At 32.5% G+C, this 16,625-nt stretch overlaps 1 protein-coding gene across 5 annotated transcripts in view; it reads right to left on the bottom strand.

The window, feature by feature from the left end:
- Positions 1-8,878: 8,878 nt before the first annotated feature.
- Positions 8,879-16,625, bottom strand: part of LOC106462675 (calcium-independent protein kinase C-like) — a 25,781-nt gene continuing 18,034 nt past the window's right edge. For all 5 annotated transcript variants that reach the window (XM_013922622.2, XM_013922621.2, XM_013922620.2 and 2 more), the window contains exons 4-7: positions 15,849-15,931; positions 11,907-12,036; positions 10,700-10,827; positions 8,879-10,326 (exon numbers count right to left, since the gene is read on the bottom strand). In XM_013922622.2, the coding sequence (XP_013778076.1) occupies positions 10,276-10,326; positions 10,700-10,827; positions 11,907-12,036; positions 15,849-15,931 (392 nt within the window). In that variant the 3' untranslated portion in view covers positions 8,879-10,275. The remainder of the gene's footprint in view (positions 10,327-10,699; positions 10,828-11,906; positions 12,037-15,848; positions 15,932-16,625) is intronic.

Raw genomic sequence — 16,625 nt, 5'->3', positions numbered from 1 at the left:
CCTTGTGTAAAAGACAGTAAACATTCTCTAATGTATTTACTTCGCTTTGAAATTTACCAGTGTTTCCATTTGTGTATTCTGGCTTTCTCTCAACTGTTGGAGACTTTATTCTTGTTTATTTTGTTTCTTCTTCAACCACTGCTGTAGTCTCTCTTCTTGTTTATTTTCTTTCTCCTCCAACCACTGCTGTAGTCTCATTTGTTGTTTCTTTTCTGGTTCTTCTTGTTTATTTTCTTTTTCCTCCAACAACTGTTGTAATCTCTCTTCTTGTTTCTTTTCTTTTTCCTCCAACAGCTGCTGTAATCTCTCTTCCGGTTTCTTTTCTCGTTCTTTTCTTTTTCCTCCCAACAACTGCTGTAATCTCTCTTCTTGTTTCTTTTGCTGTTCTTATATTGCTGCCATCAAATCTGTTAAGCTGTAGTTTGATTTGCCACTTCTCGTTTCAATTTTGTTTTCTTTTCCCACTCTCTGACACCAATTTGTTACGTCTCTGGTCGTCTGTTAATTTCCCGTATAATTTCTTTAGGATGAAACTTTAGCGACACAAGTCCTTTCTTAAATAAAACTTGTTTATTCTTTCTCAATACAACTTTGCAATACACTTAATTTCCACAGTCCCTTTAACTTAAACACACGCTATAATTCACAACGATTCACGCACTTTACTTACGGTTACTACCGCGCTTGACTCAATTGTCCGTCTCTGTCTCTGCCTGTCGACAATTATCTATGCCACTTCTTGCCGGTCTTATACATACAAAATAGAGGGCGTCTGGCAAAAACTCGAGCCTTCAGGAACCTTCTAGATACTTATTACGTGTTACCAGTGTCACGTTACTTCCGCTGTCGTAACAGATTCCAACAACAGAAAGTTTAGCAATTACATTTATTGTAGAAATATTCTCTTTACCTCATGATATGTGGGTAACTGACTTTGAAGAAGAGTACATATTGGGAACTGACATCATATGGTAACACAAATGCTTCAAATAGCTTCACTGTCTACAACCAGGAAATCACTGTGTACTACATAGCAATTACTAAACAAGAGATTGGACCTCTTGTGACAACCAGGAGGACAGTCATTGTACCATCAATAAATGAAGTATTCATACCAGGATTTTTTAAAAATAAATTTACCTCTAGTGATTAGTCTATAATAGAACCAAACACTCCAGTGTGCCCTAATGGAATAATGATTGGTAGAGCTTTTGTGTGCTTGAAAAATATAAATGTTATCATTAGAGCCATGAACACAAATCATAAAATTATACAGGTAATAATTCAACATCAAAGAACATCAGAAGCAGTCACCTCTGAGAAAAGATGCAAGAAGTCTGATGTAAAACCCTTAGATAAAAGCAGCTTACAACCTCACAATAACTTTATGACTGGAGCTGTGGAGGTCTTATAACTGATCATTGCTGGCAGTTCTATAACTTGCTTGTGTAATATCAATACTAGGGATGCACGGCCCAGTGTCGAAGTTAGGCATCTAAGCCCTAATCCTTGTGGCAACTAACGCGGTACGGAAAGTTACAGTCATTAATTGGCTTAGTTATATATATATATATGTATATAAACGTGTTACAAGCAACAAAAACTGACAGCCCGCTTAAAGTCGGGGATTAGGAGAACAATAGGAGTTAATAACAGGCATGGCTTGAGAAGTGGATTTCTGGGGAAGGTGGGTTTTTTTTTTTTAGAAGAACAGGGGTTAGGGTTTGAGAAGTTGGGGCTAGACATGGAAAGTAAAACTTGAATGTTCTGTGGTGATTATTCGGTTAAATGTAAGTGTGGACCTTGTTTTAAACCAAAGTAAAGCATCTCACAAGACTGATGCTGAAGATGCAACTCCAATATGCCAGTAAGCTAGATGGCTTCCACTTGCAAAACAGACTGAGGCTCTTAAAGAGATAGAAGGCATAAACCAAGTACTAGTCCATAGGTATCATCTATTGTACTCATGAAGAAGGATGAATCCATAAGGTTCTGTGTCGACCACTATAAAGTGAATGAAATTACAAAGAATGATGCATACCCACTGCTGTATCTGGACCTAAATGGTTCTCAGCAATGGATCTTAAGAGTGGATATCAGCAAGAGGAAGTCGACAAAGTACACAGATGGAAAACAGCCATTATTACAGGAAATGGATTGTGGCAATTTGTTGTATTACCATTTGGATTATGTAATGTTCCTGCTACATTTTAATGGTTACTTGAATGTGGTCTGTCTGAACTTTTCTGGAATATTGTATAAATCTATTTGGATGACATAATCCCACATGGAAAGATATTTGATAATGCTTATGAAGGGCTAAGGAAGGTACTAGATTGGTTGAAGAAAGAGATCCTTTAGACGATTCTCAAGAAGCGTGTATTATTCCATCAAGAGATGAGTTTTCTTGGACATATAGTTAGCAGAAAAGTGATTACAGATCCATCGAAGATTAACTCCATCAAGAAATGGCCAACACCAAAGAACCTGGGTGAGGTAAGAGGAGTTCTTGGACGATAGTGGTATATCCAGCTCTGATAGATCCACTCATTTTAGATACAGAAGTCAGTGATTTTGCATTGGGAGTAGTTTTGTCACAAGTACAACATGGAAAAAATATACGATTGCCTACTATAGCAAGGAAATAAATGCCACTGAAAGAAGGCATTGTACAACTTGAAAGGAGCTACTAAGTACTGTTTGAGCTCAAAATCACTTCCATCATTACCTGTATGGACAGAGGCTTATGCTCTATAAAGATCATGCAGCATTAGAGGCTGGTAATTTTTCGTACTCCAGAAGACAAAATAGCAAGATAGCTCCAAAATTCTAAGAGTACAACTTTAACATCAAATATTACTATTGACGAAACCATGGAAGTGTTGACACATTATCCCAAAGGTCATGAAAAGTGTGAATGCTGTGAAAAGAGGGAAGTACAAGATAGAAAAGACTACCAACCTATAGTACAGCGAAGTGTAATTTTAAGAAGTGGCATCCACAGGTGATAATTAATAGTTTATGTGGTCCAACATTCAATTGGAAGCTGCCCAGGCAAAAGAAACGAGTTTGAAACCAATTATTCAGTGGCTCAAGAATAGTGCATAAAGACCCTAATGGCAAACAGTCACTCTAGACAGCCCCAAAATAAAGATGTATTAGGCACACTGGAATTTTTTATGCTTACAAGAGAGCTTATTATTTTGAAAATGAGAAGATACAAGTGGACAAAAACAACGACTACGATTAGTATTTTCACTGTCTTTACATTATGAAGCACTCTATCATCTCCACAACGTGTCAGACACTAGGGTGTTAAGAAGATACCTAATTGTCTAAGAAAATGCTTATATTGGGTTAGGTGCTGGGATATGTGGTAAATTTGTGTAAAACATATAAACTTTCCTGTGATCAAAAAGGTCCACAAAAGAAACAGAATGAACAACTAAAACAGTATTGTGTTGAAACACCACTGGATAGAGTTGCTGTTGATGTACTTGGTCGTGTCCTCTTCCACAGAGCAATGGTTGGGATACATCATGTATGTGATGGACTATTTTACCAAATGGTCTAAAGTATATGCTGTTCACAGCCAAGAAGAAGAAACTCTTCAATGAATTTGTCTGAAGAACTTGTCAAATCAGGGACAAAACTTTGAATCATATTTATTTGCAGAAATATGTCAGAACCTTGGGATTAAAAAAAAAGGACTACAACCCTTCACCCATCTTCTGACAGCAAGATGGAGAGACACAACCACATACTGTTAACCCATTCTGTGTCAGGCTTGTTTTGGAAACGAGCTGAAGAGGTCTGGTTTTTTATTTCGCTTTTTGGTGGCCTATACTTATGTATTAATGAAACAAAGGTTCTTTTATAATCTGTTATTATATTTGTGCACAAAATATACTCAATAAATATATGTTACATATCTGTAGTTATACATGTTCTATATTATTTCAATGAAACTACAGTAGACAATAGGAATGCTTTTCTAGTGTTTATGACACATGATTCAGAATAAATCCGACAGAAATCAGCACAAGCAGCATTTCCAATGTAATGCGAATAAATTTGGGGAATTAATTACAAATAACGCGAGAAATAGTTTATCTAATTAACTAGGGCAAATAGTTTTTTGAAACACAGAGGTCACACGAGTTATCTCGAGCAAACCACGGAAGGTGTTAAATCAATTAGCCATATATATATCTGGATGAACAAAAAGAACATAAGATAAAGATCTTCCACTGTTACTGATGAGTTACCATACAGCAGTGCATGAAGCTACTGGCAACACTTCATCATTGATGTTTGGGAGAGGACTGAAAGTGCCATTAGACTTTCTCTACCCTTGTCCAGAAAACAGTCAATCAGAAGAGTATTACACAGGATATGTTTTTTTTTACTTGAGAAGCTTTTAAATCAGGTAGTGATGCAATTAAAAGTTGCTAAAAGTTAATGCTGATAAGACTGAATTTCATCGAGGTGACATGGTATGGCTATACAATCCTCATCACAAGAAAGGATGAATCCCATACTTAGGTAGTTGTTGGTAAGGGTCATATGTTATAATAAAAAGAATGATGCGGTTTGCACATTCCAGAGGGACAAGCAACCCGAGACAAATACTATCCATCATGATCCTCTTTGGAAGTATATCAATAAGAGAATAGTCAACTAAATAATTCCCAAGTTGAACTAATTAGCAGAAACTCAACCTGCTGAGGAACCCATAGTTCTTGTTGAAACTACTACTAGAGTATCATAAAGGTTGGAGCCACCAAAGGATTCACCTGACATCCTACTCTGAGAACTCTCCCAGTGTCAAGAGACCATCCCATCTGTTTATCTTGGTCCTCAAAAGAGAATTAACAATTCACTGTAGCATTTTGTTTCTTACATTAGGATTTTTAAGAGAGTTCACCATTAAAGAAGGGGCAGTGTTGTAAGCTATGTTTTTAATGTTAGTTAGAGAGAGCTGCCAGTCTTTATGGTGAATTTAAGATCAGAGGTCATTAATTTATTTTTTACCAGTCCATAAAACCTGAAATAATCGCTTTCTGTATCTTATACTTGGGATGATGCAAAAAGAAGCCAAATTTTAATCTCTAGCCAAAGTATGCAATGAAATAGGAAAAACAGGAACACGGAATACTTGCTTGCTATCTTTAATCCAAAATGTTTATGGGAGATCTTTATCCTACTGGTATAAAGTAATCTCGACAATAAACTCATTAGTTCTAGTTGTTTGTCTATAAAAATATTTGAGTTTTAATCAATAAAAACAATGGTCTTATGTAAATACAGATGTCAGTTTTGTATTGCTTCCCATTTTTCACTTTGATTTAGGGGTTTTCACGCATGAAAATTAGCTTGACGTTTATGTATGATCTCTAAATATTGCTGGGTTTTACATAAATAATATAATTTTGTTAAATTGTTTTCAAAGTTCTTGTAAATACACAATTTTATATAGTGACTAACATTTCATGTTTTATCGGTTGTATAGAATGAAACAAAACAATAATAAATAAATGCAACAGAAAACAAATACATTTAAGCTCAGTTTATCACCGATATTAATTTTGAACACATAACTCTCATGGGAACAATGTACTTTATAGTAATGATGAAAAACATTGTATCACGTTTCTATTCACCAGTTTTATTCAAATTGCTATGAATTTCACTAAATACATTTTAATTTTGTGAATTAATCTTAAAATTGTAAGTATATCCCCTTCAATAAGACTTGCAAATCAAGTGCCCTAATCATCTGACCATGCCAGGCCGTTTTACTATTCATCATGTTTAAAATAATCTACATTTAGCTAATGAAAGAAATTTCAACACGATACCAACAAATCACCCTTTTTTTTTTTGAAAATGTAAAAACATTCCAGGCCATAATGGATAAACTTGGTTTCATTATCTGTTAGAAAACATCACTGGAAAATGTTTCAAGTTTACACTACAGACTGTAGTCCGCGATGTTACCCACAGTTTACTTACATTTTCACCTGAATGTAATATCGATGTTTTTGAAATTTACTTGGGGGGTAACACAACCTAAGAAATAGGAAAGTAATAGAATAGGACACAAATATGCAGTATCAGTATGTATAAATTTGACATTATTAGATTTAATAGTCAATGTTTGTAAATTCTAATAATATGAAAAAGTTTTGTACTTCTTTTCATGACTGAACTATTATTTATAAAAATATTAAAATTGGTGTAGTAACTATAAACTAGAGATTACTTTGGGAACAAATTTTATTAGCATTAACATTTCTAATGTTTACAAAGTATACCCTAAAAGTATAAAAACAAACAAGCCAAATTCCTTCCCACAAAAAAATGTCCTTGTTCTTATGTGTTCTTGCCTATGTATACAAGACAGACAAAAACTATTGTAAATTTGAACACAAAAATGAAAAAGCGTTCACAATAAATGGATTCTGTAGTGTCAAAATAGTTTTAAGTACCATAAGTTGAATGTGATTTGCTCTAAATGGAGACTACCAAATAGCCACTGTTGCCAGTATCTTTGAATAATATGGCAAAAGTCTTTAGTTGAAGGAAAATCTGTGAAATACTGAAATAATGTGTCTTAAGTCATGTAAAAACAGTTGCAATACAGAGACCAAAACTACACCCACTTTAAAATCCATGTAAAAACAGTAGCAATATGCAAAGACCCAAACCACACTCACTTTACACTCTATGTAAAAAAAAGTGACAATATAGAGAGACCAAAACCACACCCACTTTACACTCTATGTAAAAACAGTAGCAATATGCAGAGACCTAAACCACACCCACTTTACACTCTATGTATGAAACAGTGGCAATATGCAGAGATCCAAATCACACCCACTTTACACTCTATGTAAAAAGTGACAATATGCAAAGACCCAAACCACACCCACTTTACATATAAAAAAGTGGCAATATACAGAAACCAAAACATCACTGGCTACTAGACTCCATGTAAAAACAGCAACAACACATGGAGAAAAAAACCTCACCCACTTTAAGCTCCAGGTAAAAACATAAGTAATATACAGAAATCAAAACCTCGCTCACTTCTAAACTCCAGACAGAAGCAGTGCATAGAGGGTTCAATATCTGAAATTGGTTACTTTTTTCAAATTAATTTCACTCTATGAAAAACCATTTCTAGTTAACATCAATTCCAAATTGATACCACAATACTTTTAAAAGGAATTAAAGTACTTTATTATCTTAAACGAAATCTATGTTTGTAATTGTATAATTAATTTTTCTTTACTGTTTTTAACAAACATGTTTGGTTTGGTATCTCCAAAACCATGGATGATTGGATAAGCAGCAATCTAAACAGAAAGTAACTTTATTAGTTAGGTTGGTTTAAGTGCAAAACTGTAAAATGGACCACCTGTACCATGTCCACCACAAAAAACAAACCCTGAATTTTATCATTATAAGCCCTCAAAGTATTTCATGTTGTCTATTTCAAGACACCAAGAATTCATCCAAATTCAGTTTTGAAGATGTTTCAGCAAACTTATTATTTTGTACACTTATAAAATTTTGCTCAATACTGTTATTGTGTGAATGGATAATATAGCTTGACAAAGGTGAATTATCCCTTGTCTGGACTGTGGTCTTATTTTAATTCTGTTTCATATATGTAACATTTAAAGACTTCTAAATCAATGTATATGTTTTACAAATAATTGTATAATACAAATTTGAAAAGACCCATTTAAGTTGCAATTTCACAAAATAATAACAGTAAAATAAAAATGTTTCTCTTACAATACAATGAGCTTAATGGTTTTCTTCACAGGTATTTTATGTTTCACCAAGTTAAATCTATAGGTTCAAACTTGCTAGGTTAACAAATGTAGCTTAGTCAAAAGTATATTCACAGAGAAATATTTTTTTCTTCAAAATCATCCTTGACATCACTTTCAGGTCAGTTTGTAGATTCAAGTTCATGCTTACAACCTTTATATTGAATAATATTAATATTTATTCTCTAGAGACATTACAGTAGTTAGTCCAAATTTCACAGTTTTTATCAGTACTAATGGTGTTTAAGTGAAGAACACTACAATAATATACATTCAGTCTTTAGAGAATAAATATTAATATTTGGTACTTCCAAAACAACAGTCAAGGGATATCATTCATAATCAAACTTAAAAACAAAACACAAGTCAGTTCCAGATTTTCCAAGCAATTTTTTAATAACCACATTTAATTTAACATAAAATATCCTGAATTAAGAAATTAAATCACAAATCAGTTCTAGATTTTAGAAGCAAATCCTTTTAATAACCACATTTAGTTTAACATTAGATTTCCTGTATAAACCTTTAATGTTAAAATAAACAGTAAACAAGCAAATAAGAATAAATCATCCAGAACAAGTGATTATTGAAGTTTATAGAATGTGTTGTTATATATAAAATTTATTGATATAACCATTTATGACAAAATATTTTTAACAATCACATTACACTCTTTTATATAATTTACAAAAAAAATTGTTAAGGATATAACTTAATATTCATTATAACCAGCAAGATTACAATGTGAAGTAGATAATGTTATAAAAAACTGCTCAAAAAAGTACTTTGAATTAAGTATTTACTGGTTACCCTCTCTCATCTCTAGCAAATGTCACTACATGATATCTATCTGCATGTCATTAACATCTTTTTATCACTTATTCTTGCTTTATTCTTACACTACTAACATGTAGAAAACACATTCAACAGTTAGGGTGTTTAGTAGAACATTATGATGAGTGGTTAAATTGTAACTACTTAACAAAGAGAGCCCCATAAATATAACAAAAGATGTATACACTAAACTAATACTCTTATGTATATATAAATTTAATTACCTTACAGATCAGTCACTAACTAGATTGAAATTAAAACAGATATTAAAAGTAAAAAACCAGCTTTACAACTGGAACTATATATATTTCCACCGAGAGTAATTTAGTCAGCAAAATCTCACTCTTGTAAAGTTCCCTCATGCACGATTTTCTTAACAAAAATTATTTCTAACCATTCAAGTACTGAATATAATCAACAGTTTGAAGGTACAGGTTAAATTGATCAGTAAACAGTTTGGTTAAAGGCATCTTTATATGATGACCGCTCAATGCTATTGGGAAACATTTTCTTTTATGGACTCACAACTTAATTCTATCATTAACTCTTTCTCTGTCATGGACACACTACATAACCTTTGTTCTAGCCTTGAAAAGTATAATATTAACCATATGCAAGATTGGAATTTTGCAAAACCATGAAGAAAGGATATTCCTCTTCAAACGTTTAATATCTAAAGTATACCAGTTTTACATTTTAGATAAGTAATGAAATATTACAACATATGTCCTTTTTTGCTTATAGCATTTCTAAAAAATAACCTTTGCACAGTAGTTAAAGACTTAAGAATCCATAACAAATGTCTTACAGAAATTATGTTTCTGAGAAACCGTACAAGTTGAAAAAATATTATTCAACACATACAAAGATACTTGATCTTATGTGATTCTTTTAAGCAGAGCAAACAGGAAAGAAACATTATAAAAGTAAATGGTTATGGATCAAAATATATTTTGGAACTTGTTTTATCATAAAAATATGTTATCACATTTGTCAAGAGAATGATAACAACATTTAGAAAAATATATATGCTTATTTACATATAAAAATTTAATAAAATTTGTAAACATATATATATATTGGTTCATTTATATATCATAAAATAACATTTGTATATGATTATACTTATATTTCATTGGAGTGTTATACTGAACTAGAACTTTTAAAAAAGTATTTACAGCCACAAAGATATTCTATACACACGTGTAACATACTTTCAATGTTAATATCAGTTGGCACAAAAGTAACTGGTTATATATAACATAAAGAAAGGCTTAATTTTCATTACATTGGTTAGGTTTAATTAGCTTCTTTGGTTTGCCAACTTCAGTTATACCTTAAAGTATTTGTATATAAAACAATTTTACACATAATAAGTATTTTTCATGTAACACCTTTATAAACATTCAGAGTAAATCAATCTTCCAGATTCAGAATTAAGCATATAATAATATGAACATGTAAGTTGATCAATTTAAATTGTTAGACTTCTTATTTTATTTGTCTCTGTTCTATTATTGTCCCATGTGTCCTGTACTGTCATATATGGGAGTGAAAAAGACGAGGAACACAACAGGATTTATCCTTCAATAGACTTTCATTCTTCTTCTTCTTCTATGTTCTCTCTCTTTCTTTCTGACAACGACACCTATGTACCAATAATAAAGTACAATTATTTTAAAAATAACTGGTGTGACAGACTAAGATAGTTTAATTCTCACTCACACATAGGACACAGCTTATATAACTAAAGAACAACTAGAACTATACACAAGTACTACAGTTTGGCCATAAGGAGGTACTGAAAAGTAGATAAATCACAATAAAAAAAAGTGAACATTCAAATGCTTTTATAAATGGCAGATGTTCTTTTTCAAGAGGAGTAGAAACCTCAGAAAAAGAAAGGTCTGCTTATCAAAAGAGCTCAAGTAATCTGTCCAAAGATATTTATCATTTCTAAATATGCAATTTCTTACTTATAGTAAACAAAGTTATTGAACATGTGTAAAACAAGGCTCTACCTTCTTGTTTATCAAAGTATCAGCAGAAAAACCTAAGGCACTTAATGCTTTAGCCATCTCTTTTGGATTCACTCCACAGTTATTGGCTACGTTCTTCTGACACCTGTTATGTGCATTCATTTTACAAGCTGCAAAGAGAGAAATGAGAAAACAAAAATAAAAAAACATACTTTCATTCTGCCAATCAGAAACAAAAGAGTATCTTTGTGAACACAATTATTTTCATATATACAGTATATTATCTTATAAAAACAATTAAGTATTCACTTTATGCAGTGCATTACTTCAACAACAAACAGGGAGCAAAATCATTTATGTAAAAGTTATTAATGAAGAAAAAAGAAATTTTCATTCAGTCAGTGTTCAAGGCACTGTTTTTTTTTACAAACCACAGCAAGCTTCGGTAATTGTGCGTTGCATTCATGAAGTAAATACCATTTTCATAACACAGTGTACAACAAACCTCTTACGACACAGCTTTAAAGAAGTTATAACTTAAAACATTATGTGCTAATGCCAAGGTTAAAACAGATTTTTACAAAAATTCCAGGAGTTTCTAAGACCCACATTCTAACTTACAGGACTCCCGATTCATACCATGTAGGATAAAACCTGAATTTACCTGCCATTTTTGTTCCCCAAATTTGCCTGTCAATGGAAATTGCAACAGTCTCGGGTCTTGCAATGTACAAGATTCATAATAGACAACGGGAAATATAAACAAACTCAATTTCAATAACCTAACTTTAATTTTTTACTTTAGTTGATTATCCAGGGGGAGGGGGGTATTTTATTGAAACTGAAATCTTAGGACTTTACCACGACCATGACTTAGAAAGAGATGTTTTTTGAAAACTGAAATTTATAGATTCTTGCCCATTACTTTCCAGAACTTCATGAGTGTACCCTGTATGTAACAACAAAAGTCACACCATGCAGTACCAGCTCTCATCAGCCAGTCCAGTTTCTTGATAAGGAAATGTTACCTAATGGTGCTTTATTTCTTTTTAAAGAAGTTTGTTTTTTAACTGACCAAGTAGAAAATATCTATGTTAAAGAAAAATGTTTACTGTGACCTCGGTTTAGCAGGACTTCAGAACTGAAGTACATCACCATTGTAGGCAGGCAATCTTTACAATTAACTTACTACAGACATCTTACAAATTTATAAGGGAAATTAAGATCACTAATATTATTAAACACTGACCTTCACAATGAATACCTTGATGAATGCATCCATACAGCATAGAACCACAGTGATCACAAAATGTTGGCATTTTGTAGTTATACACCTTAAATCGATGTGGAATATTGATGTTGAAACGACTACCACCAATCTGTGATAGATAAAAATTGAAATCAGATAATAATCCATAAAAGTTGTGTTTGCCATTCCGAATTTCTGTTCTTGTTTTTAAACACTACTTAAATTCAGAAAAGACAAACTTTTATTTTGGGTTGGATAAATGCTTAATGGCAATTTTAGAACTCAACTTGCAAAATCAACAGATTGTGGGTTTGAATTCCTTCACAGAACATGTTCACCCTTTCATATGGGGAGGGGGTCATTATAATGTGACAATCACCCCCACTTTTTACTGGTAAAAAATTGCTTAAGAGTTGGCAGAGGGTGATGTTAACTAGCTGTCTTCCCTCTAGTCTATCACTTCTAGGGATGGTTAGTGTAGATATTCCTTGAGTTACTAACTTTGCATGAAATTCAACAAAATAAAATAACTTGACATTTCATAAGTGTTGATAAAGGAATTAGCAAGTTCTGTCTGAGCACTGCATCAATATACTTAAAAACAAAACATCAAACTTAAGTGTTACAGTTACTGAGATGGGGGTGATATTTTTTATTCACCACTACCTTCTGTCTCATGAACTTTCAAGTGAAAATACATCACCATACATCCTCCGGAAACTCAATTAAAAGGAAGGTTTAAAATGTGTGCCATGAAGATTTTGGATATTCTTATACAATGCTATAGTTATAAGATTTTTAGTTTACTTTCATGACATTCATAACATTTTTTAAATCCAAGTTCGTATTGATGCCTCCCCCTCCCCAAAAGTTCCATATAGAGTTATAGAATTCATTACACAGAAATTGGTATGTGCTGTAAGTTCATATTCATTACTTATCTACACCTAAAAATAATGCATTAACCCAACACTTTGAGATTGCCCCCCCCCCAACCTTGACCAATAAGATATAAAGATACAATACTATCTGATTCATGAAAATAATGTAAGTAAAACATGAAATTTAGTCATAAATTTAACCTTGCAGTGCAACAAAATCATTTATGAACATAACAGTTACATATTATTTGTGTACGAAACTACTCTATGGTACAGAGAGATAATCTGCTCACATCACACCATGAAAAACAGTTTTACTTAAACCATAATTTAGATACAATTTAATAGATTGGACTCTGAATTATGGCTGCTCAACTTTGCACATGTACATATATATAATGACATCACTAGAATTTTACTACTAAAGCAAATGTATAATAGTCTCCTTTATAAAAACTTGTAAAAAACTCACAGTCAAGATACAACAGCTTAACATTCTTTTATTTCTATAACTCATTATCAAAATTTAATTAACAGTTACACAACTGGATGGCTACGAATAGTCAATGCAGATTTAAAAATGCAGGAAAGGGTAATTACCAGTACAGCTAGGGACATTATTTTCATTCAATCAAACTGATTTTCAGGGACCGTACAAAAAGACTGATGTTAACTTTATACTTCATTCACAATACAAAGTCAACAGGTAGGCCTAACACACACAGTATTGGGGGTATTTCTTTTTTTTGGTCTAGTATAGGAGTAAATATGAAGGGGTTGTTGTGTCTGGTTGTATCTCAAGTATGGTTGATAAGGGAGTTATATAACAACAAGAAGACCCCAAAAAATAACTGACCAATTATTACTGTTATTAATGTTAGAAACCATCTCATTTTATTGTCAAAATATCCTTATTTTCCAAACAAAAAAGAAACTTAATAATGAGGTGAAAATAATGTATTAAATTTTGAATTGAAGAACAGCTTGAATGTCTTACATAAACTCTTAGCTTGTACTATAAAATCCAACACAGAACCCTGTTACACAGATAGTGATCACTGGTCACTCAGAATGTTTTGGGAGAATTATACAAGGATTTCTTTAGACTGGTTAAATGATTAGCTAAGGAATCAGCAACTAACATTAATTTATTAATGAGTATAATAAATTTTGTAACATCTATTAGTTTGTGATGCTGAACATACACTGTTACAAATACACGAATACTTAGACATATAACAAGTGTGAATCTAATGTAGGAATAAACTGGTGAATTTTTATGCTTTGAGTAATAACCTACATTTTATATAATTATTTCAATTAAGTTTTAGTAATTATAATGTTACAACAACTTCTAGATTATTTTTTTAATTATAATTACATGTATAATTATTAATTTACCATGCTGATTCATAAAGTACATGTAAGACTAACCTAGGCCTCCAGAACTAGTTGAACATCAAGTGATATTATCAAAAAATATCATTAATAGTTAGACATCATTCTAAGTTTAATTTTGTTCTGTATTGTGTTATGAATGTAACAGTTACTTACATATAATGTCTATGAAACTAATCTACAATACAGAGAGAGATAACGTACTAACATCACACCATGAAAAAGTTGCATTTACACCCTAATCTAGATACTTCAAAGCTTTAATTATTTCTCAAAAGTTTGTTATACAGGGTTGTTTATGTTAAAATACATGTTGTCATTTTCCTTTCCATCATGGGATCCTGTCCTTCCACCTTCACATTTGGATTAGTCCAGTCAATCACCTGTTGAACCAGACTTTCCCATCTGGTAATCCTTTCCTGTCATATCATAGACATCATTCTACCTCGTCGTTCTATCTGCATGGAAGAGTGTGGCTTTTGAAATTGGTCCATCTGTCACTAACTTCCTATTTGCTCTACTGTCAGGCATCTCCCTTCCCTTTACCAGGCTGTTCCACAAGGTTCAACTGTCTCTGCCTTTGCTTAACACAAGTTATGTAAGTCTGTTCTCCACACTATGGTTGTTGGCTCAGGATATATCACATAATTAGCATGCTCAACACAGAATATAAATTTATTCATCCTAAACGTATATACTCCAACATAAACCTAAGCATTTAACCTTTCACACTTAAAATTTTCTTCAAATTCACCAAATGTTATGCTGGATCAATTGTTTACCACAATGTAGTCATCAACTCTTGTACGGGTCACATGAGTAACACAGTTGCTATAGGTTCTAAATAACTTTCTTTATCCTGATCTTACACATTCTAATGTTTGTCCAACCATAAATATTTAAAATTGTATCTGTTATGTTATGTTATCATAAATTATCCTTCCGGTTTTAATAATCTTACACATTCTAATGTTTGTCCAACCATAAATATTTAAAATTGTATCTGTTATGTTTCACTTTCTTTGATATTCTATGCTAACTTACCTTCCGCTTTAAATAACTGGTCATCTTTGATTCGTTACCATTACAAGCCTGGTCTTTCAAGTCTAGCCATTGGTCAGACTTTCTTTAGTATGGTCACCCTCAAATACTTTAGTGAGTTTATATGGGTATAACTAGACCAGATACAATAGTGGTCATATATTCACACAGGTTGTGCTATTGTTTTGTGGCTATCTAACTGGAACTTGCCACATAAATAAGACATAAGTTGTATGTGTTTATAGTATAAAGTTTAGATAATTCAATATGTATTTTAGTTCTTTATAGTATTAGTTAAATTACTAAATAACACTAAATTTCTTGAATAGTAATAACTACATTGGCCAAGTGTGGTAGGCATGGTAAATGAAGATTTACATGTGACAATTCTGATACGGTGCTTGGTTAATATCACTAAGTATGCCTAACCTTGTCAGGTGTGGTACCCAACTGATGACCTTGGACAGATTGGTCATAAAGGTGTTGTAGATTATCATGATTAAGAGTATTTACTATTGATTGCAATTATTATTGTAGTTCTTCTGGTAGAAGTAACTATATAATTGGGTGCATGAAGAACACGTATTAGAATATAACTGGAATTGCTTGACTCATTACTCACCTCTTCATTGTTGGTATCTTTCATTCCTGTACACTTAGTCACAACAACCTTGTGGCATCTTTTGTGGACTACACACCTGCAGACTGTCAGATGAATTAATGGCAGTTAAAAAGTGTTAAAAGTCTATATGTCAAGAAATTAACATAAAAAAAACACACTTCTTACAATAATAGAACAAGTGGAATTCCTTGTAAAGTCCCTTACTCCAACCATGGACTATTAATTAACTGTAACTATAATCATACTCACAGCTGATATTCCAACTACAGATAACAACTGACTGTCACTATATTCATACTCACAGCTGATATTACAATTACAGATAATGACCAGCTGTCACTATAATCATACTCACAGCTGATATTACAACTACACATAATGACCAGCTGTCACTATAGTCATACTCACAGCTGATATTACAACTACATATAATGACCAGCTGCCACTATAATCATACTCACAGCTGATATTACAACTACATATAATGAACAGCTGCCACTAGTCATACTCACAGCTGATATTACAACTACATATTAGTGGCAGCTGGTCATTTAGTCATACTCACAGCTGATATTACAACTACATATAATGACCAGCTGCCACTATAGTCATACTCACAGCTGATATTACAACTACATATAATGACCAGCTGCCACTATAGTCATACTCACAGCTGATATTACAACTACATATAATGACCAGCTGCCACTATAGTCATTCTCACAGCTGATATTACAACTACATATAATGACCAGCTGCCACTATAATCATACTCAC

The sequence above is a fragment of the Limulus polyphemus genome, unplaced genomic scaffold (assembly GCF_000517525.1).
Source record: "Limulus polyphemus unplaced genomic scaffold, Limulus_polyphemus-2.1.2 Scaffold1222, whole genome shotgun sequence".
NCBI classification, from domain to species: Eukaryota; Metazoa; Arthropoda; class Merostomata; order Xiphosura; family Limulidae; genus Limulus; species Limulus polyphemus.
The sequence above is the reverse complement of the archived record's forward strand: the minus strand, read 5'-3'. Positions and strand labels throughout refer to the sequence as shown.